At 39.1% G+C, this 26,501-nt stretch overlaps 1 protein-coding gene across 1 annotated transcript in view; it reads right to left on the bottom strand.

The window, feature by feature from the left end:
* Window positions 1–26,501, bottom strand: part of LRRC56 (leucine rich repeat containing 56) — a 60,043-nt gene that overhangs the window by 21,202 nt on the left and 12,340 nt on the right. Inside the window, exons 4-5 of the mRNA XM_077783774.1 lie at window positions 17,240–17,327; window positions 10,384–10,444 (exon numbers count right to left, since the gene is read on the bottom strand). Of these exons, the coding sequence (XP_077639900.1) occupies window positions 10,384–10,444; window positions 17,240–17,327 (149 nt within the window). The remainder of the gene's footprint in view (window positions 1–10,383; window positions 10,445–17,239; window positions 17,328–26,501) is intronic.

The raw sequence follows: 26,501 nt of genomic DNA, 5'->3' as shown, positions 1-26,501 counted from the left end.
AGGGTAAATAGATCAGGGACAATATTCAAGGTGTCACACTTCATCCAGCCTGTGACTCTGTATTTTCATCTTTGTTACATTGAAGGGAGAGACACCTGCAACAGCTTTTGTGGGCCAACTAAAAAAATCACAATGATCAAGGAGTCACATGCTTTTGGCCAGCATTTTCACTGAAACAAAAGGCTGAAAACAAGGACAAGAGACTACCTGGCTACAGCAGCCAAAACCACAAACTATCCAAGGCAGTTTGGCTGTTTTCCAGAACAGGAGCCAATGACTGCTCTGATAGTCCTGATAAGAATAATTGAGCTCTGCCATGGACACATCTGTGGCCATGCTTCAACCAGAGACACTGCAAAGAAATCCCTGTTGCATTAACTCCAGTGCCCACCACCCCTTGCCTCCCCCACCACTGCTGCCAGGCAAAGATGTCATCTGGATACAAGAGATGACGACAGATGAAAAACCCAAACCTCATGATATATATCTCCAGGCTATTCCTGATTTGCAACTTTTTCACTTGTCATTGTTGCTTCTCATTGCCTCATTGAAACCACTGTGGCAACTGCAATATTACATCAAGCACTATATTACTTGCAAGAACTTTGTTTTCCATGTCAGATTATACCTCATTTAAACAAAAAGTGCTTTGTGAGACCAACAGGAGAGAGATATTTAGAAGTGAGAGTGCTGATACATCCACTTCTGTAACTCGTCATAGTTGTGCCTAAGGTAACTGAGATGCTTACTTCTGTTAAAGTTAATACACATGAAATGGAGCTTTAATTTCAAGTGCTCTCATTTTTAGTTGCTGTCAAAAAAAAAAAACCTAGAGCAGAATAATGGGCTTGATCAACGCTGATGGAATCAGGAACAGCAATTCCTTAACACACGAATATACAACGTGTGTGGGAAGCATAATGTAATTTTGTGTTAATTTCCTTTTGATCATTAAAACTGCTTGACAGCTTAGTTACTGCTGTAGCCTTCTCACAATGACAGAACAGTTGCTTTAACTCAGCTCCCACAATCTGAAAGGCATAGAGATTGCCAAGGTGTGGTCCTGTTGAACAAGACTTGCCCTTGACTGCATTTTTTCCACCCTACTTCAGCTCCCACCCTTGGCATAAAGCTGCACCCCAGAGAAACTGTAGAGACCCAACACATTGTGGTTGCATCCTAATGGGTGCACTACATTTTCCACAAGACCAAATGGATTTTCAAATAGGAATAAGTTGAGACACATAGTAAATAAAGCTCTCACACCCACAGATCCATTGCCCCTCAGTTTACTAACAGTTCCTATAACTTTGGCAATTGTTCATTCTCACTGTTGAAAGCTTACATATAAAAAAATAAAGAATAATGAAACTGTGGTTACAGAATGAGTTACTTACATTTAAGAATTTAATCCCACAGTGCTTTGAAATTTCCTGCATAAATAACTTTTCAGTCTCCCACATGTTGTGTGCCTGTTTCACAGTATGTTCCAGGTCTGAACTTTGGCAGAGTAAGACAGATATATTCCAACTTTGCTTTAATATAGATCTCCTCCTTCAAAATCAACACTTAAGACTTCTAATGCTTCAGGGTAAACAGAAGGAATATTCTGTAAAAGATTCAAATAATCTGACAGATTCAGTGGTGTTAAGACACATACCACCAAAAAAAAAAAAAAAAAAAAAAGAAAAAAAAAAGTCCCTGAAACATCTTTGAAACATCTTTTTCTGTGTATCAGATCAGAAGAACTGGAATTCTAGGTTAATTGACCAGATACAACTACAGAATTGGATCAACTTGGAGTAGCTATTAAATTTTTGTCATGGAAATGGCTGCAGAGTTTCCACGGTAAAAAAATATGGTACTTGAAATATTGCACAAAAAGGGTTGACATGAAAACCCAGAGAGAAAATGTAATTCAAAGTGATTCAGTCTGAATAAACAATGGTGGAAATGCAGGTTCTTGAGATTCTTTAGATCAGGCACGTTTGTATGACACTAACAACTTCCTTCTGAGGCTGATGGCCATATCTTCTTTGTAACTTTTCCTTTCTTTCTTTTTTTTATCTGTGTATACATCTAATGAGAAAACAAAAAATAAAGAAGATTGCAAGAAACAGATACAGGTACAACTTGAACTTGTGAATAACAGTTGATTTCCTCCAAACTTCTTTCCTCTCTAAGCCTCTAATGTTCACTACAGATCTTGACAGACTTGTCTCCATATGTTTGGAGTCAAGACTTCTTCCTTAAACAAGAGCTTCAAGTGAGATTTTCTGCACTTGTACTGGCCTCCAGATGTTCTTTCACAACAAACAAACAAGATCCAGAAGAGAAGCTTGGGGGACCTCAAAGCCCAACACAGGATTACTGAGACAGGACCTTATAGATTTCTCTACTGAGGGTGTTACTACAAGAGAGCCTCAGCATTTCCTTCACACTGCACCAGTTGACATCCCAAATCTGCTGCAGGTGTGTTAATTGGATGTAGATCATCTTGACCTTGTTCTTGAGGCAACTGTAGCTGCAACACTAAGCAAAGTAAACCAAACCTCCCTAAATTCTTGCCTGTGAGATGAAACAGTAGAAAGTGGAGTGATCAGTGGAGGCTGATGAAGTTCAAACCAGGAGATGCCACAAATGGTCTTTCAAACACATAATCTTTCCTAGAACTTCTGTTACCAAAAGTGTAGGTGGCAGGTTTCATTAACAGACCTTTGTGTTCAGATTCTTATCCCCACATGAAGAGCTCACAGTGCAGCTTATGGCAAAGAGTGAAGAATGTGCATGCATTATACCTGCTGATGAGATCACTTCACCTCCTAAAACACAAAGGCATTTCAGTATTTATTTCTTGCAGCTATTGAAGCATCTGAGAAATCTGATGCATCCTTTAAACACCTCATAATAGAAGGATAAAATTTTGCCACACAAAAAATGAGGAACATAGCTAGAGAAAAAGAAATGTGCATGTATTTTAACGGAAAAAAAGCAACAGGCCCTTTGGGTGCAGCAATGTGTCTGCAGATAATAAGAACAACAATATCAACTCCTTTGTGGAGAATGTCCTATAGAAATTAAATAATTAAACTGATTTACACTGAAACTCTATCTATTTATTCATTTTTATTCCTCTCATTTGGCAGTTACAACTGACAAATACAACCATTAGCATAATTTCCTCTCCAACCTGATTCCTTACTTTTTTTAAAATCAGCATTTACCTTGTATTCCAAGAACATATTTTCCCACTGAACACAATTGTTTTCAATAAAAAAAAAAAATCAAACAAGCTGCGGAGAAGCAATTCCTGTGTAGGAGAGAATCAATCAAAACAACCTACAAACCCATTAAACTAATGATGATTATTTTCTTATTTCCACAAAGACAATCTTTTCACAGCTGGATACTGCTCAGGAAGGAGGCACCCAGTTTGAGCTGCTTTTGTGTTATTGTGCCACAATTAAATTCCTCTAAGGATCCAAACATCTGGGACTCTGCTGTGGGAAACCCAGGGCTGAGCCAGTGAGGAAACCCTATGTGAGTGTGGGGTGTGCAGGGAGCCAAGAGGGACACCCCTGGGGTCACTGGAACCTCTCACTCTGAAGGGGCCTCAGTGCCAGCAGTGAAAATCTCAGGTGGTGTGAGTGTTTCTGTCAGAATGGCTCCTGGGTGGTGAGACAGGAAAGCTTCCCTAACAGTTCCACTGGCAATGGGCTAATTACTGATAGGCTAATTACTGTTGCTTCCCAGCCCAGCCCCGTTCTTTGCTGTTTCTCACACCGTGACTATAACAGTATTTTTCTCATCACTGCCTAAAATGAATATTTAGGTGTAAATTTTCATATGTGAACCCTGACACTGACAACTGAAACAGAGCAGCTGCAAACCGCCTAATAGCCAGGCATGTAAGTACTTATTTTCTGGCAGAAATCTACTAGTTATTACTGACAGTCTTATTTATCATATCCATCCAGAGCATATAAGCAAGATCATGATACCATTAGGCAAAGTTTTATACACAATTCATTCAGAAGACTGTCTGCCCAGGATAAAATAAGCAATTGAGATGGAAAATACAGCATATTTATACAGCTAACCCAGGATGCTGTAGAAACAACAGCTAACCCAGGAGCTGAGCTGTATTTATTTTTAAGACCTGGTCGAGCTGGATAGGGGCAAGGCATGAGAGAATATTCTGAAAGGAAAGGCCACTTTTTACCAAATAAACTCAAAGTGGACTGCCTATTCAGATAGTGGGCAGAGAAGGAGCACAATTATATCATGGGCTTGTCTTACCTTGCAGGAGTTTACTGGCAGTCTTCCTGCACACATTAGCTATTTCTTATTTACTTTGCTTTTTCACTAGCCATGTTCATGATGCAAAAAACATTGCTGTGGTCTATGGTGATCCTCTGATGGTTTTTATGCCCTGCATTGCACGGCAGTCACAAAACAGAAACATGATAGAGGTGTCCTGAGGGAGGAAGCCTGCTGCCATGGAACTGCTCAGATAACAATGAGAGCAGATCCTCTCTGCTCTGTGAGGAGATGCACTGCACCCTCCTCACCAACCCTAACACAGCCAGGAGACTCAAACCTGGAGCTGCAAGGGCAAGCCCTGCCTCATCATCCCCTTCCTTACAGGTACACCCTGTCCCTGGCAGTCTGAAACAGAAGGCAGGGGAATTTCAGCTGGGGAAGGCTTCAGAAAAAGGGGTGCTGATACTGAGAACCATGGAAAGACACTACAAGGCCACAAACTTGTTTTGGTGTCCTCTGTGTTTGCTGCAGAATGGAACCCAAGCTCCATCTGTGCATTTGTAGAGAAAAAGCTCAGCTTCCCTTGCTGGGGAATCAGCCTGTCAGATTCCCTGATATCTAAGGTCACAAAGACACATTTTCTTCTTTGGGCACCTGACTAAGTGAAATTCAACCAGAGGTCTACCCAGGACAGATAAGTGGTCAAAGCAATCAGATTTCCCTAGGGCCAAAGGCAGACAGGCTAATTGTTCTTTTCTGAAAATAATCCACTCAACTAAAAGATGCCATATTTCTGTCCCAAAATCATTACATTTTATCAATAGTATGAATATTCTTAAAACTATCAATGCAAAATAAAACTTGAGGTCACAGCACTTTTGCCCAGGTTTGTAATACTCCCAGGGATCTGCAGGCACTAATACAGAGAAGACTCATCCATACAGAAATTAGGATTCCATTTAAATGCTTTCCTAGCTCCTGGAAAGCACTCAAAGTTCTCAAAGAACATGTTATTAAGATAGACTTCATAGCAACTTTAACTGCTGGAGGACTTTCAGTCCTACATAAAAGAATTAACAGGAACACCTCCCACAGAAACTAGCCTGCATCTGAAATGAAATTATTTCCCCATCCTGGAATGTGAATATGAAAGGAAACAGCGATGCTTTGGGTGCTGGAACAAGTCTATGAAGGGATTCACCCCAACCAAATCAGAGCAGTGGTTCTCTGACTGCATGTGTAAGAGTAACCTAAAGCAAGGGCTCCCTGATTCCTTGCTAAACAGAGTAAGAAACTGCTATAACACATCCTAACTATATATGTATATATATAACACATCATTAACTATATATGTTATGTATGTGAATATATAGCACATGCTATAATGGCTATAAATACATCATCTCTTGACAAACATTTGCACCTGCAATGCAAACTGAATTGATTTTAGAAACAGTTTGGAGATTTTTAAATATCACAACAGCAATGCTGATCCCTGTTGCACAAAACTCATTGTTTTTACATGTGATATCTGTGTACCTCTGTACACATTACTATACAATAAACATAGTAATCCAGTAATTGCCAAAGATTAGAAATGACAAGCAGAAGAAAAAAGAGGGAAAAAAACGGAGGGTAAAAAAAAAAAAAAAGAGTGAGGCAGGAAAAGAATAAGTAAAAATGACAAGGAAAAAAAACAAATTCAGGGGAATGATGTCCCCACGTTCCTCTTGTTTGAGTGAAAACTATCCAGAAAATAGTTGGTGCCTAGATACATTATCAACAGTACATCAAATTTTGGGGTGATCAGTGTCATGGCTTAGTCTTATACAAGATAGTGTAACTTGACCCAGATCCAGCAAAGCAATTGGACCAATGTTTAATTTTCAGCTTGTGAGCAATGCCACTGAAGGCAAACTTCTTGTGGCTTTAAAAACAACGTATTTTATTTCCTTAAACTCTTTCTTGGGTGAAAAGGAGGTTTATTGCTAAGTTAAAACACCTCAAGATCCTGACTGAAGTCTTAAAAAATATTTTTAAACATTACTTTACAGCCCTTACCCTGAATTAAGAAAGAATTAGTTGGCTCTGGTTTCTTACAGTCATAAAATAATCAGCAAAATCTTTACTCAAATCACTTGGCTCATATTTACAGCTACTTTTTTTCCACACTAAGAGGGCTCAAAACATTTCAAAATGTGAATATTGAGACTCCTGTGTTGCTAGTTTGTCTCTGGGAATCTAGTGTTAAAAAAACAAACCAAAAGCCTAAGGCTCATAAAAGCATAAGAATTGTTGACTTTGAATGTACTCTGCACCTTGTTCATTTGAACCTCCTGAGGATTTTACTGACTAAAACAGACCAGGATTACTTTCCTTTCATTCTGGGGGATGCTTCTGCAATAGTGCAAGACCAGTTGGAGAACTGCAGCAATGAAATGTTAACTCAATGTGGATGAAGAGAATCTGCTTTCCTTTCCCTGTATCCTCCACACCCACTATTGTCCCCACACTTCACAGTCTCTGCATTTCATCTCACTTAAAATAAGACAGCTTCTCTCTGTTAGAAGCAGATGCTTGAGAAGCCCTGAGAGTAGATCACTCTCCTGCTGGCTACAATGTGTGGTGCTGAATGGGAGGAAATGAACTTCAGCTGCTGAAACAGCTTCTTCTGGAAACTTATGGGAACCAGGTCCCAAGATTCCCCTATCTGATTTAAAAGCCCTTTCATAAAGATATCTATCTAAACATTTTTAAACAGATCTTTTTATTCATCCCTGAATTGAGAATAAAAGCAATCTGATTTTTAAAAAATACACAGGCTACATGCCAAAGCAGATGTAGTAATTCATGGGCCTTGAAATATAGTTCTTCTACTGGAAGCATTTCAAAAATGAGGACCATGGCCATCACAAAAAAAACCCAAACAAACAAAAAACACCAAACCCAAGCAAAACAAAGAAAACCCAAGACAAACAAACAAACAAATACACACCACAAAAAGACCACAAACAAACAAACAAACAAACAAAAAATCCCTAAAATCAGCAAATTTGAGCAGGCATTCTTCAGAATAGGCTTGACTTTTCATCCTCAATTATCAGTTCATAAATCTAGAATTTCTCAGTTGCTAGCAAATGTGTGAAGGTCACCAAACAAGGACATAATTAAGTTATTGTGATTTAGAAAATTAACAACAATATGAACTATTTTCTTTTCACAGTACACTGGATTTTCCAGAGCCATTCCCTTTAGCAAAGGGTCAGTAGAAAACCAAAACCGAGAAACAGCCAAGAAAGAAATTCCCTTTCAAACACCTAGATAAATTATCTGCAAATAACCTTAGATATATTTTCCTTTTGGATTAAATTAAATAGTTGGTAACCATATCCTTTCAAAGCTTCAAGTATTCAAAAGTAATGCAAGCTTTAGGAGGACTGGGGAAGGACCATGAATTTACAAGTAAGGTAGCTCAAACACATTCCCCATCAAAGGAATCACAACTTCTTGAGGAACTACCAGGAGAAGCCAATATCCAAACTCACTGCCTTAGCAAGCCTTGTGCTCCCATAGAAAGCTGTAATACAAGAACACTTTGATTCCTCACTGCCACAATGGGACTTCTGTGATTTCCACTGAACAGTGCATGGCAAGGCACACCTCAGCATCCTCACATCTTAAGTTCCTATGTGAGATTGACAGGAATAAATGACTCAAAAAAATATCAGTAACTAAAGTCAGGATGATAAACCTTCATTTTGACACCTACCAAGCCAATTCTTCTTCCATTTTCAAAATGAAGAAAAATAAAAAAGTTTTAATTCCATTTAATCCCAAAAAAATAGATAATCCAACTCTGCAAGACAAGATGAAACAAAAATAAAGTGACAAAACACAAAGTCTCCCATCTTATTACCCACTCATGCATGCACACTGACAGCCTTTTCTTCATAATGATTCACGAGAATATGCTTTTATAGCATAAAACAGAATTAAAAGAATGTCTGGTTTTAGCATCCTAAGTATATACAAAACACCTTCTCTATCTTTTTTCTGCTTTTCTGTCCTTGCCTTCTTTTCAGTAAATAAAACCAATCTTCCAGCTGGTCCTCACAAGACATTTCCTATTATCTGCTGCCCATTTTCAAATTACAACCACAATGATTCTGACCTTATGGCTGGCAAAATCTGTGGGAATTGTTTTTAGTAAGAAGGAAGAACATTTTTTTCTGTCATCTTCAAAAACCACATTTGCAAGGGTTTGGTTGAATAGAACAAAATAATCACTTTTTGGACAGAATTCAAATATCAAAAAGATTCATTCAGAAATAAGATTCTGAATTTTCAAGTAAATGGCAGCAGCCTCTGGAATGGGAGCAGCTGTGTTACAATAGGTATAGCAGGCATCACTGCTGCCATAGCAGCAATGCTGCGCTAATGGGCATTAAATTGACATAATGCAGACATCCAAAAATAAAGTTCAAGTACAAGGCTGTGCTTGCATGGGATGTGCCCCTAAATGATCTGTGTTTATCAATGACAGATTGTCAAAGATGGGAATTAATAAAGCAAAGCTACTGCTGTAACTATACAGACTAAGTTAATGTCTGGGAGAGCAAATAAAAACCTTCTTCCTCCTTTACATATTCCCTGACAATTGCATTTAAGTGCCACATAGAAGGAGCAGCAGGCAGCTACTCCTGGGGCTGGAGTGCCTGGGAATCATCACAATATTAGACTTGATATCCAAACCCAAACATATTTACATTAGAGTTGATCCAATCAAAACTCGAGACCAAACATTACCTGCATCAAGGTCCACAAGGGTGTTAGGTCAAAGAAAATGGTTTGCCAGAACTTTTCATGACAGAAATTAGAGCCTAAGAATACAGAGGTGCAAACTACTGCTACAACCATGAGTCAAGCAGTTTAGTTTTCCTGAACAGCATTCTTATATTCAGCACCAACAGAGTGGATCAAAAGGTCTTCTGCTGACACATTTTAAGAGAATTTTGGTTTTGATCAAACCAAAAACCACTTTTTCTATTTTTTCAATAGAATATCTCTTAATGTTGTCAAAGTCTAATTTTTTTTTTTCATCTGCTAGTTACTCCTCCATTGCAATAATTCAGCAATTTAATGCTTATGACAATGGTCAGTTGCTATTAAAATAATTGCAGCAATGTAAAGTCACCACTTTTACATGTTATGGATTAGAAGGCAAGAAAAACAAAATTTAGACTGCAGATACTTCATCTCATCACCAGAACAAGGGTAAATAAAAGCAAAATGCATCAACTGAAGACACTTTAGAGAGACCAAGAAGAATTTATTGCCATTTCTAATGATGGAACATGTTCTCTTAAAAAGAACTGGCAAACCCACGACTTTTTGCCTCATAAGTTTAGCAGATACCCATACAAAGCCAGAGAGCAGTAACAGGGCCTTTTACACAGCCCTTTTCTGATATGAACTGTATTTTTCTACTTTGCATTAATTAGCAAGGGTCATACAGATACCAGCACAGGAGAGAGAAGACAGCTCTGCCTCCTCATTGTGATGGTTTTCACTTCTACCTTTCCAACCAACCAACTCCCTCCAGCTATCTGGGAGGAAACGTGATGTTTTCATGGAGCTCAGCAAGCCAGGGACCTGCAGGCTTCACAGCAGCTCTCATAAAACTGATTGCATTGATCTCAGTAAAGCCAAAGTGATTTTCATCAGCTGAGGAACTGGTCTGACCTGTACAGAACAGGCTACTGTGCACAGTAAAAGCCCAAAGGCTGAAACACTGAAATCCAAGCACCTTGACATAGATAAGAGGGGAACTTTTAGCTCCTTTCAAATGTGCAACAGATTTCCATGGACTTCAGCATAGCAGGAACTTCCCTGGTGGCAAACTAGGGCTCATTCATTAGCACCATTTCAGCTACACTGATTTATTCCAGATCAGGTCCTGTCCTTAAACTTCTGTGACAGTGGAGCATATATTCATGACCTATTATCACAGCATGGAGAAATGGAAGGAATGAAAGCAGCACAAATGAAGATTTTATAACTTAAATAAAATTGAGGGATGTTATTCTTTATACTTATTTCATAGAATAATTCATTTCTTACCTCACAGATACAAGCAAGCTATTGTTCAACTTCAGTTCTCTCAGATTAGGCAGATGCACACCTGTGGGAACAGAATATAGAATCACTTTACAGACCTGGGATTAGAGTAGAGGAAAATTCTGACAATTACAAGTTGAAACATCTAATTTTGCAAGTATTTCTTAGCTGTTTCTGGCAGGCCTGTGCTGGACTTCTTCTAAGAAAATCAATGAGATTATTTCACTCAAAAACGATTTCGTCCTTTGCATTTTTGAAGCATATATGTATTGTCTGCATGACTACCCAATTACAATTTTTGAACCCCTCACTGGAAATTCTGATATGGCACCTTGCCAGACAGACAACAAAAGAAACTGGCTGGATGTGTGACTGTTTTCTTTGGTCTGATTCCCCATTCTGATAGACTTTTAACTGAGTGATACTCTGCAGAGCTACAGGGATACTTTAGAGTATAGCATTCCATGACCTATTTAATGACAAGTACTGATGGACTTATGGATACACAGCCAAGAAACATTTCTTCAAAATATAACTTTGAAACAAACAGCAAACATATAATGATCCATTGTCACAACAATATCTTTTATAGTACACAGGTCCCCCACATGCTACATTTTGCAAAGCATTTCTTACCTCTTTTAATTTTCTGGATACAATTGTTTACCATTGAACTGTACAAGTTTCATACCTATAAAACCCTCAGTATTCTGTTGTTATTACTTTAATTAATGCTTTTTTTTTTTTTTTGCATCCCTGAGAGACATTTGCCTTTTTGATTCACTCTAAAGATATCTAAAGAACCAAAATCATACACCAAATCCCTCTGAGCTACAGAATAATTTAGACATAAGCTCAAGTCTCAGTAAGAATTTCTTATGGACAGTAGCAAATGTTTACCCATTCCCACTAACAGAGTTTACTCAAGACTGGTGAGCATCCTCCAGTATAACATGCAACCATGTAGAAGTAATACCAATTTTAGACAATTTTCATCATTGCTGAAACATTAAAATGTGTTCTCAGCAAATATTTTTATGAGTTCTCTGAGTAATCACTGCCTGGCAAGGGCAATTTACCAATGTCCAGTCAAGTCCTTTGCAAATGATAAGAAAAAAAAGAAAGGGGAGTGGGATCTCAAAAGCAAAGAAAGGAGGTCATGTTGTTCATTCCCTAAAGAGAACAAGAGCATTTATGTCAAAAACATTTTAATAAATCATGTTTTAATAGAAGCATTATCTACATCCCATGTTATTTTGGAGTGATCATAATGCACATATTGATCTTCATTATGTACTCCAAGTATTTAAATTCATGTCTCTTCAAAGCACTTTTGAAAATACAGAAAATTCAAAACACATTGTGCAATTTTTTAACCTTGTTTTTCAAGCGCTTTCCACAATCCACAAAACTTAAGAACAAATTAGAACACATAATGCTTGCCTGCAGGATATGTTTTCTCATGTCAAACAAGTTTTATATGTTTATATATATATATGGCAACAAAATAATTTGGAGTCTTGGCAGAGGAAATATTAGGATCTCTGTTAATTACTCACAGCAGTCATACTAGCTACTGAGCAAAGACTCCCTCAGATATAAATACATAAATCATGGCCTAAGAACTCCCCCCCCCTCCCCAACCCCGCCAAAAAAAAAAAAAATCTAGACTCTAAAAAATTTTTATCCGCTTTCTGACAGGGATGGAAAGATTAAATGTCATGCCCTGAAGTGTTAAAGGAAAAAATGACAGGGATTCAGTAGCCTCCCCAGTCCCAGCTGAAAATGGTGTGATAGTGCCAGGGATTCAGTCAGAGATGTAAAAGGGTTACCAAGCAAAGGCTGTTGCAAAGCATTGCAAAGCAAAGGAGTTTTAAGGACTAGTGTTAAGCACAAGATTTGAATGAGGAGTCAAGAGAAATGGAGAGACTTGCTTAAGAAAAAGCTTTTCACAGAATGCATTTAGGGATGGCTCAGAAAAGAAGCAACTATTAAACGATCCAAAGAGGCCGAGTGACAGGCTGATAATACAATTCTCACATCTGGTTAGTTCATTATTGTAACTTGATCCTCCATCTCAGATATTTTTTTGCACTTTGGCACAATCTATCCCCAGGAAGTTATATAGTGTTACACTTTAATGTGTGGTTTAGTGGCTTGAAATAGAAGTATACAATGTGTGGTGGTGCAAAATTCTGCCAGTGATATTCTGCAATGTATTCCTGCAAGTCTGCAGGTTCTTCCCTCCTGTAAGTTTTATATCAATATATAATTGTTCTTTGCTGCTAAGAATTCATTGTACCATTGATTTTGCTGGTTTTTAGAGTCCCAAATCCTTATAAATAGATTAGAGACCAGAAGTTTAAATTAGGAAGAGAAAAATTATAAAATTAAGGTGGACAAGATACTTATCCCAATGTAACAGTGTATTTCTAATTTTCTTAATTTTAACCCTCATGGCATATTTCCTCAGAGCAAAGAGACATGATACTAACATATAAACATACTCTAAAGAACAACTGTATTAATTTCTAATATTAATTTTAGAAATACAAGTGGTAGATGCCTTATCCTGAAACTGCCTTCCTTTATGTAATTTTGATTTTTAAAAACAAGAATGGTCTACAGAAATGCTGATGATTGCAGGACAAGACTGAGAATTCAGAATGATGAGCAGTGTTATCTCATGTGTCTACGATTCCCTTTCACTAAAGACCGGTTTTGTTACATGGCTCTGAAATTACTAACCACCAACAATGTACTAGTGTTAAACTATTCTACTCTACCAGTGCAACTAAATGAAAAGGCAGAAAGAAATCAAAGTGCAAGTTAGGTGAGTAAAAGTGATAGACACGTACACTCAACAGCACTGCCTGAAGTGCTGCACTTCACAGGCAGGGTAGCAGTGTAGATGTCTTTCCAAGGTGCCTTGGTACAGATGGTGGCATTTAGAAAACTGAGTAGGAGAAAAGAGAAAGCAGCCCAAATGCTGGTTCTATGACATTCTACAAGTTACAACACTTGTAATACTTGCTGTTTACATTATGAAGTATTCTCTAAGTAGCATCATATATCTTTTTCTTTTGTTAACAAAAATCATCATGGCTTGACTTTTGTCTTTTGGAATATGGACTAGTGAAAAACAAACAAAAGAAATTACTGACAAATGCTTGCATTGGCATCATGCAACCATTGTGCTTTGTTGATTCTACAACACGAAACAGGCGTATGAAAACAGGCTGTACTCTTCTAGCAAGAGCAACCTGATATGCAAATTAAAGAGTCTATTTAGTTCACTTGAGCTGTGTTTGATCAAGTAAGATACATCACTCTGATCCTATTTCTACACATGCATTTTTTTTGCACATTTCTGGGATGAATTGGGCAGTACAACTGGAGGTGAGACCACAGCCCTTTCAGGCAAACCCAAAGCAGCTGCAGTGAAGCTACCTGACATGGGGATCTCACAGAAAACACATCAGTGCAGGGCTTCACATAAGCACACTGCCCCGGTACATACTTGTGACTCCTGGAGACCCTGCCCAAACCCTGCTGTGGGGCTTGTTCAAGCCTTGCTCAGCAAGTTTGTCAGCAGAACTGCTAAGCCAAGAGCATCCTGGGCAGCAACACTCATGCCAGACTTGCTCCTCCAGCCTCTGTGTCGCTCCCTGGCCATGCAAGCTCCTGCTGCTGCCATGCTGGCTGCCAGCAAGGGTGTCCCAGCTCTGCAGCCAGAGTGACAACAAACAGGGCAAGAGGAAAGAGAGATGATGACCCTGTGGGAGAAACAGCACATGACTACTTCTGAACCCTTGGCAGAGCTTTGCCTTGATAAAATGCCTGCAAGGGAAGTGGCAATCTCCAGACACATAATCAACTTAGTCTGGCCACCAGCAGGCAACAATTCAATAAGGACCAGCGAACAGCACTGTGGGTAACTTGATTTGGAGCTATTAAAATTACTTAGAAATAAGAGGACTATGTAGTGTCTTAAATGAGTCTATCCCACCATTATTTTCAACAGGAATTTCTATGAGCTGGTCATAAACGCAATTCCATAGCTGTCAGCAATCAAAACTGAAGGGATAAGCTAATGAAAAGGAAATGGTCCCTCTGAACATAAGCTGAGGTCTACATGCAGCTGAGGAGCACAGAAAACAACTCCAAGATATGCAAAGCTGGATACAAGACTTGCCAAGGCATTCGGTGTTTCATCTGTCACTCAGCAAGGTGCACTGAAGACAGCTAGAGATTTCAGCAATTACCCCAAGCCCTGCAAATATTCAGATTTAAGCTCTGGCATGAAGCCTTTCCTTAATTTTAAAACTGATCACATGAAAATATTTCAATATCAGTCTTTCCATGTTTTAGTCCACACCTTGTCCCTAAGAAAAGTAACTCTTCCTCCCAACCATATCATGCCACTTTGTAAAGGCAGACCTGAAAGACTAGGCAAGGTTAACAGGATGGTGCTCTGAAGTTTAGCACATCCCAAAGTGGAATAGTCTTGAGAAAAGCATCAAGCAAGATGTTTTAAATCACTCTGGAAATCTTTAGGCCCCAAGTGTTTGTGTTACAGTCTGTAACACAGGCTGTAAACCTTGAAATGTTTCTCAAGTGAAAACTGTGGTGTAAATTTGGAATTTGAGTGCTGCAAGGTTCCAGGTGACTCAGAGTTATGTGCATTCTCATAGCTTTTAACACTGTCACCTGGGCACTTAAGACCTTGCCTGGCCAATTTTATCTTTACACATAAAACCAGTCAAAAAAATATTGTTTGCTGAGCGTGGACTGATCATCCAAACAATTTGCTGATGATAAAGATGCTCTTACCCACCTTCCACAACCAAGGAATACAGTGAGAGCAAGGTGAAGTGGTTTAATACGTATATAAACAAAGCTTATTAGCCAGGTTTGAAATGCAAAAGCAACACCAAATTACAGAGCAGTCCAGGCTGGAGGGAACAGTTGGAGGTCTCAAGCCCAGCATCCTGCTCAGAGCCAGGTTGTCTGTGAGATCAGGGTGCTTAGGTCTTCACCCACTTGAAAACATACCAGGATAAAGCCTCCAGACCTCTCTGGATACTTTTATTGCTTGACTGTCCTAATGGGGGAAAACTTTAAATCCTGTCACACTAGAATATTTGTCATTCTAGCTGGTCTGCTTCTTACCCTACTGTTTTCCTCAGGCTATTTCTCCAGACCCCTATGACCACAGACCAGGTCAGCAGCACAGTTCCAGGGGCAGGCAGCAAGCAATGAGCCCAGCATCTTCAACAGCAGTCTTGCTTGCAGCATTCACAGTGGAGGTGCAAACTGCTCTGCAAAACCTCTAAACATTTAGGCCTTAGTCCATGTGCCTAAAAATCATCTGCCATGTGAAAAAAAAATTGAAAGAAACTAAAGTAACCTTTCTGCCCTAGCCACTTGCTGACATTTGCAAAGAGATTTTCACAGGAAGAAAACTCAGAAATGCACCTTAAAAAAAACCCAGAAGGCAATTCAGAATGGTCTTCATTTACTGTTATTCTCAAAAGCAGTGGGGACCTGCAGGTGCTGGTTTTTATGGCCCTTGAGGGCCAACTGTTGGTGTGAACAGTGGGAGATAAACAAGATGGAAATTATTTGCATCATGGACATAGTGTTCTGTATTTTGTAAAGGTTGCAAAAGACTAACCATGGGTAGGAGTATGGATTTATTCCAGTAATGGAAAGGAAAGGGAAGTAGAGAGTAATGAAGGTGAAACATTTTGCTAGCCTGTCACAGCTAATGTAAAATGGCATAGGAATGGGAGCACCACTTTTGAGCATTATAGAAATGGCATAATGAGATTTCCTAATCAACTGGATTAGTTGAAACATGATTGAATAGATTATGATCTCTGAAAGAAGTGGATGTAACTTACCTTAAATTATCAAGTGCCTATGAGAAAGAGACTTATTTATGAAATAAACAGAATAGCCAATACAAAGGGGTATATATACAAAAACAAAAGCCCCTTTCACTGTTCTTGCTCAACCATTCTTGACAAACAGACATCAAAAGACCCATTAAAGCTAATCAGCTGTTATATTGGTCATTTGCATATGAAAAATTAACAGCTTGTCTGAAAGCACCAGTACACAGTTTTGGGGATAAGGCTCCTTTTCAGCACAGAATATATTACCCTGGAGTAGTTACTTAGCTTCAATGTAGCAGAAGACAGACTTGGGTGTGGTAGGAGTCCACATGACAGAAAATTACTGCTAGTACCGGAAAAAAAACCTAAGGCTTTTATTCTCAGTGTTAACTCTGCTACAGAGGGAATTCCTTTGGTACTTCTCACTTCCCTGGTTCAGTGATGATGACATAAAAACGAATGACAAGTGTTAGGGCTGCTTGGGGCTCATCAAAGTGATGTATCTACAGGACCTGCCTGCAGCTCATTTTCCAGCACAGCTCAGTGAGGCCAGGTGCAAAGAAAAGCTGCTGGAAGCACAAGCCACCTGATACCCCTGGCAATTCCTCAGTCACAGGGAAATCTCACAGTGCAGAGAAGCTGACCTTTGGCTCCTGTTTCACTAAAGACAAGAGCAAATGCCCATTTAGGGCCTAGAATATCATACAAGAAAAATTAGTCCAAACTAATTTGCTTTTGACAGAAGTCCTGTCACTCATCCCATTGCCAGAGTTTCCAGTCCTATGCAGAGCCTCACACAAGAAGACAGAGATCAAAGAGTGTGAGGCACAAGGAGATCCTGTTTCAAGAACTCTTGAGAAGGGCAGTACTTTTCACTGGCTGATGGTTAGTGAATCCCCAGTCAAGACACCATAAAGGAAAATTCAAGATGATGAACAGAAAATAAAGTGTTTTCTTACCAAAATTCCCCAAGCTGATCTCTCTGGTGTCAACTCGCATCTCTAGGACCTTCACTTGTTGAAGATCATCTACCCCTGCCAAAATTTTCTGTAAAGATAAGCAGAAATATATGTGTACTCTCATGCAATAAACCAGATGTCACAGCAGCAAAAAGGTGTAGAAAGATTTTCAAACAGTGTTTTGTTAACATATATTTCAGGTCAACATGGCTAGATGTGCAGTCACATTGAAATGAATGTAGCATTCAAAGACCTTTCTTCCTTGTAGCCCCAAAATATTCTGGTCTCCCAAAACTTATACATTGCTTAAAGAATTAAGGTTCAGGGTTACATTCAAGCTGCAAAGCAACAATAGACCTACATGCCAGCTAGCTTCATTTAAACAGTATGTCCATGCTTTAAGATGTGCACAAGTCTGGCAGTAATCCTCAGCAGATGGAAAGCATTAACTTTAAACACCACCTGTAATTCAACAAGTGCTGGTAGTAGAACTCAACAAAACACACTGTTTACCTTTGAACCCAAAACAATAAAAAGAAACGTGATTTTAGCTCAAGTAGCTCACATTTCTGACAGAAGACTACACTAATTACAAGAATTATTAATTTCTTTAAAAGTATCTAGGCAATACAAATAGAGGCCTTTCAAATCCTTCATTATTCTTACAAAATTGTAGTAATTGGATGAACCATTGCATTAAGCAAGGATGTGTGTGCAAATGCAGACTCTTTCCTAATCTTCCCTAACATCCTAATGTCTGTGTTGATACATGCATGTACATTTTGCCATGGCAGAGGAAAGCAGCAGGAACAAAAGCAGAAGCTATACACAGAGGAGAGAGGGAAGCTCTAAGACTGCCAGTGAAACCCACAGCAAGGCTATGAAATCCCAAGATGCCAGACTGCAACTCCACAAGGAGCTGAAGCAATCTCACAATTCCACTGCTCTCATCCCCTCTTTCTTCCTGCTAAGATCCAGCTTCTCTCTCCCCAGTTTCCCTCATTCACAATACATATCCCACCACCTCCTTTGCATCAGCCTAGTTGCATGAATTCAACAAAGTACACCAGAAGAACCATATGCTTTGTTCCTCATTGGGTTAGTGGTTCATGGAGGAGTCTGAAACAATCCTTGAGAAATGAGAAGCAAGGTTTATTTGTCATGCTAACTGCCTGAAATTGTTGATGCTATATATGGCGACGGAACTTCTAAATTTTCACCTTTCTATGTCAAAAGAGTAAGGGTGTGGGGCTGAACATGTCCACTTCAAAGAAATGTCTGACCCTGGCATTCAGAGTTTCCTCCTCAATGATGCAACCAAGAGCAGGGGTTGAAAGTATTGTCACCAATCTTTTGGACCTTTACTTAAGGTGAAGGCAGAAAGCCATTCAGTAACCACCACATAGAGGAGACAAATTTTATCATTATTAAAAAGCTACAACATTCTTTAGGTTTTTTAATAAGGGAGAACTTATTCATTAGAAGGGAATGTGTAGGATGACGTCTGCTTATGAATTTTGGGCAGAAAAAAAAAACCCACAAGAATATCCAGTTAATTTTGCAAGGAAAAAATGGTGGGTTCAACATTCCTGCGCATTAGGTAACATTTTTATTGTGCACAAGTGACTGCAGCTTCTGCTGATGTTCCACATCCTCTTGCAAAGGACTAAAACCAGTCTGAGTGCAACTGAGATGGTAATCCAAAAGCACATGGTTTCCAGAAAAAGCTGAGCATTCCTTCTTGAAAAGTTGTCCCCCTTTATAAAGCCTTGACTTGCACTCCTAAGAAACAGAATTATCCAATATCTTCAACTGCTTTTGAACTATTTTTCAAACATTATGTTTAAAGTTGTTTTTAATCTTATTTTTAATCTTTTTTTGTAAACTGTGATTTTAAACAGCTTGAACATAAGAAAGCTTCTAAGACTCTATCCCTACATGCAGCCACCATAAAATTTGTTTTGCTCTTGCAAACGCAGCAAACTTAACAGCTACAGACAGCTTTCTCCCTCCAAGTGAACACAAGATCTCTCATGGCAAGACACATTTTGCAGTAACCCTTTTCAGCAGATGACACTGTCTGTCACATAGCACAAGATTATGTGTGAAACGAGAGCTAGCCGATGTCCTGGCATAAAACCATGCACTCGGATTGCTGCATTTGGATGCAAGCTCACTGTCATTAAAGGAAGAAGCTTCTGAAAAATACCTCCCTGCTTGCCATCAAAATAGTTTTAGGAGCCTACATCAGAACAGGAAGAAGCCTCAGAACAAGTAATAAGCTTAGGGTCACACACACTAGGGTCAGTTGAGTAGCAAAAGGCCCTATAATACCCCAAGGAGTCTTTGTTCCTTTTTTTGTCCTTTTCTCCTTTGCTGTCTGCAAGTTCCCTGCATGCTGTCCTACCCCTGCTGTATTCCAGACAGCCTCCCTTTACAGTTCTGCTCCCTGATACTATTTTCAAAATCCAACTATAAAACCTGCATGAAGTTATGTTCTCTCCTTGTCTAGAGCTCCCTATTCCTTTTTCTCATACCAGGAATTACCAGTGTTATTCCCTGCCCTCTTTTCCTCTTCCCAATCCATTATTTGTACGTTTTCCACTGCCTGAGAGATGAGCTGCTTAGTGCACCCTTATTTTATACTGCAATAGGCAGAACTGTGACTCCAGTGCTGGAAAGGGTTATTGGCTGTCATCACCAGCTCTTTGAACTATAGATAGCTGCCTTGAAGCATGTGCTAACCAGATGAGACAAACTCCATATATTCTCAGTGCCCACCTCCCTGTTCTGCATTTCCAAGAGTCTCTATGGCAATCTCTGTCCTTCCATCTGCTGATGGTGAGGAGATGCTGGGACAGCTTGAAACCAATTTGCTGTGGGATGCAGAGCTTAGTGTGGTACATGAAGGAAATGGGAAATGCTCTTGGATGGAGGACATGAGCTCATTTAAAGGCACTAAAGCACTGAGACCCCAGATGTTGATTGCAAGTGAGTCAGGAAGCGAAGTCCAGAGTGGCACTTCAAGAGGAGGATACATGGGGAACGGTTCCTGTGGAAGATTGTTAGGACACTGCTACTCTCCAGACACCATTCTTGGCCTGCTGGTGTACCTGCAAGTGTGATGCTTCTCATGTCACAGTTAAAATTCACACACCAGGAATGGGGGATACTTAGGGAAGCATGTGGAAACAGTTAAGCAAAGATGAAACCTATTTAGCAGGATATTCTATTTGTGCTGTTGTTCAATGTCAAAGCATGGGAACCTCCATCAAACCTTGAGGGATATTTTGGATGAATTTTGCTACAAGAGGAAAAAAAAAAAAAAAATCATGACCCAACACACTGAAGGGGTCATCAGCTTGGACAGAGAGATGTCTGACATCATGTGGATAGAAGTGATGCTCAATGCTCTGTCTCTCTTCATTCCTAGGGCCATTCCAGGTCTAGGACAGGCTCCTGCCCTAATTCAGAGGTGACCCACTGTGGTTTCAGGTACTGCCTGCCTGCCCATAGCTTAATGGGCTGTTCTGATAGCCAGGGACAGAATGTCTCTGCCTGTGCCCCAGGAATGCTTACAGACATGAAGGTGCTGAAGGTGCCATCTAGGTGTTTCTTTGGCTGTTTCCAGCTGCTTAGCCTTCAGGTAGAGCAAACAGAAAGGGACCAAGGATCTGTTCTAGACAAAGAGTGGGATACATTCACAGCTATTTTAGATCAAAAAGATACTTTGAAAAAAAACAGTATAATTCTAAGCTCAGCATTGGTGTTCAGAGAGGACTCTGCTTGCCATCCATCTGCAGCCCTGCAGGGTAGGTGTCAGACAGAGATATTTTCTGAAAAAAAATCAAACATCAAAATCTTTCTGGCATGTTATGTTCAAGAAGGTGACCTGAAAGGTTGATCCTAAGCAGCAGTTTGACACTCCACTGTAAATTTGTTTATTTGAAAGGACACATTTCCATGGTAAAGCACAAGTCTTTGAATATACTTTGAATACAGGGTAAGTAAAACAAAGATGAATAAAACTCACTTTACATTTTTTTCACCTTCTTCAAAATAGGAGTAAAACTATTTTTCATGAAGAATCTCTTGCTAAATAATTTAGTCAGTATTTTAAGAAGCAAGTCCATGATGTTTCAGAAACCATTCCTACCAGACAAAATATCTGGCTAACTGGGGACTGCATACTGGTTTGGAAAGCTTCTTTTCTGACTGACAAGAAAAGCCAGTAAATATTCTGTAAGAACTGCAAGTGAGAAATACTTCTGTGCTTGCAGAGCTTCCCAACTGGTGGAGCAGTCACCTGGGGATGCTGGGAAATCAAGTTCAAATCCCACTTGAAGCTATCTGTAAATTCCTTAATGACAAATAATATCTGTTCAGTCAAAACTGGCACACACAACTGATGTCTTCTCCCTTCCTAGATTTTTCACATACTCTAAGAAAAGTAGGCACGTTGCTGAAGAACAAGTTGCATGCAGCTGTCAGAGAAATATTTCCAGCTGTGCATGCATTTTTCTGATCCTGGTTAATTTGGCTAAGACAGGAATTCCAGAGTGGTGAACTTGCTCTCTTTGAATACTACACCTGCATGCAAATTCCAAATTCATGTCCATTCATGTGTTTATTACTTTTTTTTTTCAAATTCACAAGTCAAGTATAATCTCTCCTTCACAAAAAAAAAAAAAAAAAAGGTGCTAAAAGTATGACAAAATATTTCTTCTAAGAAGAAAAATATTGGCAAATTAATAGGCCTTAAGTGATGCAATGAAAGGGAACAGAACTTCCACGTGGCCCCACATGCAAACTTCCTTTCAAAAGGGATAAATGCTGCAGATGCCCATAACTAAAATATTTAGCTGTATTTCAAAACTTTCTGCATATACACAAAAATACATTCTTCTCTCAGCTCAGATGAAGAGATTAGCTAGGTGCTACAAAAATATTTTCTTGGCTTATATGGGAGGTGTAGATGAGGGCAGTAAATGTGAAATTTAAGTAGTGGTGGATGCATTAGTAAAGAGGTCTTTATTCTTGTGCTGAAGACCCAAGTCATGCCAGCAGACCCACATGGATGGCCCTTGCCTTGTCTTGCTGTCCACAGCTCAGCTCCTCACTGACTCATGCTGGGGAGTCACAGTTCTGACACTGTTTTTAAACCAGTACTAACAATCTGATGTGGCAGGTTGCTGGGAAATCTAGCTGTTGTAAACTTCAGCAGGCATGTAGGGCTCCACAAGATGGGAGGTTTGTTGATCTCCCAGAAAAAGCCCGTACCACCTCTGTAAGAGGAAAAAAACTGTTTCAACTATGTGCTGAATTAACAGGCAGGTCAGGAATGTACAGGCTAATAGACATTCTTACCACATTTTCTGCTTAGATTTGTTGTAAGGATTTACTTTCCCTCACAGAGATATAAAAAAAGTCATACCCCACCATTAATTATTTTTCCTATCTAGGAGTTAGGTACACAGACAGCAGCTACAATGATTGTTCAAGACTGTGTCACTGAACATGGAAAAGTCAAGGCTGTAATGTCATTTTATGTTAGTTAAGCACTGGTGGCTATAAGTAAATGAACATCTGAGTTTTTTCATGCATATGTGTGTGCATGCATATAAAGATTCCTGATGTGCAAATTTGAATGTAAAACATTAGATGCCTAAGTAGAAGGCTGAACACTAATATAACAACTACAAGCCTTCACTACTGTAAAGGTATGAGTATTAGGAGAGGAACTTTGAAAGGAAAGCTCTGAAACTGAAGGAGGCCTTGTAATTTTTTTTTCCCAGTTCACAGTATTACCTCTACTATCTGCTGCCTTGAGCAATCTGATCTAACTTTGAAACTAGCTATGCTCGGAGCAGAAGATCAAAGTTGCAGACTTCCAAAGGACCCCAGAAAAATTATTATACATTTCTAATGAAGGATTCAGCAGATCCAAATTCAGTCAAATTCCGTTACTTCCATTCCCTTACTCTACCTAATTTATCAAGATTCTGCACTTTCCTGATGTCCAGTTTTTTCCTCAAATCCAATTATCTTACAACTGTGAGGAAAACTTTCTGCAAAAGAAAAAAGGAAGCAATTGAGTCACTTCAGCAAGAATCCCATCTGTTGTTCCAGGACCCTCCAGCATTTTCTTTTTCCCATGAGGATGAGTGCATACCATATGAAATACACCCTAACCTCCTGAGCAACAAAACTAAACACCACATCCGAACACGTGTTCCTAAGTTTGGAAAACACGATTAGTTGGAGCAGGATCAATAAAAAGCAAAATTAGAGAATACTTCCTTTCTTCTCTAAAGATCACACAAAAACGTGATTGGGTTTTATAATGTGACAATGTCTGGAATATCATTTGACCTTGTAAAGTGAGTTTCTTCTGAGAAGTGGAATGCTTTTAGTGGAAGTCAGGAAAAGATCCTTTGCAAACAGCAGGGAGAGAACAAAATGAAAATGTGATTAAAGACAGGTGGCGCCCTTAATTTCAGTTTCTCCACTTTAATGAAAAATCTATGTCACAGCCCTAATAGAGTTAAAAATTAATTGCCCATTGTTAGCCAGTTTTCAGAACAAAGTGAGAATTTGCTCATCCTGGTATTCTACAATATCTAACAACCAGGCATAAGGATGGGCAGAGCAGGGAAAGAAAATAATGAGGAAAACATAGAGCTGAAAATATTAATAGGACAGGTACAAATGTAAAAGCAAGAATGCCTATTAATATAGAGGAAGATTAAAGAGAACACCAGAAAATTGATATTGATACTAGCAGAAAGAATAAAAATGACATCTAATAAAAATGCCATCTAATGATACCAACCCTTGCATCAAAAGCTTTTGACCTGTATCTTGGATGAAGGACATTCAAATAGCAAAAGATGTTACACAACAGTGCAGCAAAAGAGCTGGCAGCAAGAAGAAACTAGAAGATGGGGTTAACATAATGGAAATATGGAATCATACAGTTTTTGAAGTGAACCTTATGCTGAAACAAAGCTACAGAAGACTACCAACTGTGGTAAATGAGCATAATGTCTAAGTGATAGGATCAACAATGGAGAGGAAAAAATGGGCAACAGTCCAGTAGTTTTATAGAAGTTGTCTGTTGTTCTACATGGTCCAAGAAGGCAAAAAAGGAAAAAAAAAAAAAAGCAGTCTAAGCCAAACTTTTCTCTCTTTGGAGGAAAACAATGCAGCAAGTGGATAAAATGTGAAGGAACACAAGTGTCACAAGTTTTAGAGAGTTCTTAATAATGCAGACTGCTAATGGTTTCACTAAAAAATAGACAGCCATCCCTCTGGAAAAAGGGCAAATGCGCAGGCAGAAATCAGGCTGCAGGCTGCAGTTCAAGGTGCCAAATCTACACAAAAAATGCACAATTAGACTTTGCAGCTTACCCAAACTCAAACCAAACTGGTGCAAGACAGACGATTGTGAGGACAAGAAGTAAAGCTGAGTATGTGTCTCAGGGAAAAAACCTTCCTCAGGAACATCCATAAGGTGTCCAAAAATTTGCCTACACAACACTACAGAAGTGTGGCCCATGCCTTTATTTGAATGTAAAACAATTTTACTTTAATGAGCCTGTATTTTAAAAGTCTATTAGTTTCCTTCTCAGAGCACTTCAATAGATACAATCAATAACTCCTAAAATATTCATCATAAAATTCATTCATAAAACAATCAAAAAGATACTGCAATTGTATTGATTTAAGCAAGACAACCTTTCAAACCATTTGACTGTCAATGGCATGTGGGTCCTTAAAGAATTATGCATGTGAAAACTAGTTTTGTATTAAATGTTTGAACATTCTGAACATTTGTGAATCCAGAGAAAGTAAATTTATGGCAGCAGTGGTTTCCATTTGATCAACATAAAGGTCAGAGAATAGATAGATGGGGTATGTTATTAAAACAAGCTATAAACACTGTAAATGTTTCCTTGACAATGTCATGTAGTTCTTCCTCTGAGCAGGAAGTATCCCAGCTAGGCCAACACAAATGTTGAGTTTCAAGACTGGAAATAACTGTATCCAGAAAAATTAGCAAGACAGTGTACTACTTCATTTAAAGAAATCTTTAAAATTAGATACCTTACAAATGTTAAAACCCACAATCTCAAAAAAGGCAAAACTCAATTATTTAACTTCTTATCTACATTTTAAAAAAAGTTACAGAGCAATAAACAGCAACTTCATGGGATGTAGGCAACATTGCCTTACATACACTTTTCTGCTTACAGTTTGCTGTGAACTAAAAGCAGCAGAAGTTCAGAAAGAGAAGTTCATGCCAATGAAAGAACTTCCTAAGGGTTTCATTCAGAGTTGATTGAATCAGAGGGCAGTTGTTTTGATTACTCTAATGGGCTTTGGTTCATGTCCTAACAATGCAGACTAATCTGAGAGGTTCCCATTAGATTTATACAGCCTGTTGTAGACCACAAACACATTAGACTGCTCCAATTCTATGCCAGGTTTTAAAAAAAGTCCAAGAAGTGGTCAGAGGTTCTCACAAGCCCAAGCAAAGTGAATGGCACAGATCATACAACCATGCAGCATTTTTTCTCCAAAATGCTTAAAATATCCACTCTGCAGAAAGGGATTTTTGCACCTTCAACCATTTTATAAACACTAAAAGACTTGGCTAATTAGGGAACAATAGTTCTGCCTAATCTACAGCACACGGTCAAAATGGTGTCTGGTATGTGGCTGGGGAGTGGTGTAAACCTGCAGCTGGAATATGCTCCTCTGGAAGCTCATGTCTCTCCACTGGTGCAGTGGATACACAGGGAATTATGGACACTTGCAATCACCACCCTGGCTGTTGGGAGCACCTGAACCACAGCCTTTGCAGCCCCATCTGTCTTTCACAAATGCTCCCCAGCAGAAGAGAGATTCTTCTATAGGTCTGTTACACAGAAAGCCTCTCTCCTCAAGCTCTGCTCTCAACTCTCCCTTCCTTTAGCATGGAAAAGTGACATTGTTTGGTCAGCTCCTACACATCCCACAGGATTTCACCCTTAATTAGTCCTGAGCAAGTACAATACAGTGTGCAACCAAGTATTCTTTCACAAATATTTCACAAAGCGAATTCCTTCATGAAGATTTCAGCATGTGACTGTCTTTCAACAGGCTGTATAGCAAAATAATTTCCCCCAGTCTAAAAGGAACATAGCTTTCAAATATGCTTTGAAATTCCTCCCACTTTGACATGTATAGAAAGTACTTCTATCATTTCCAGAATATTTTG

The sequence above is a fragment of the Lonchura striata genome, chromosome 6, assembly GCF_046129695.1.
Source record: "Lonchura striata isolate bLonStr1 chromosome 6, bLonStr1.mat, whole genome shotgun sequence".
NCBI classification, from domain to species: domain Eukaryota; kingdom Metazoa; phylum Chordata; class Aves; order Passeriformes; family Estrildidae; genus Lonchura; species Lonchura striata.
Note: the sequence above shows the minus strand (reverse complement) of the source record. Positions and strands in the feature narration are given on the sequence as shown.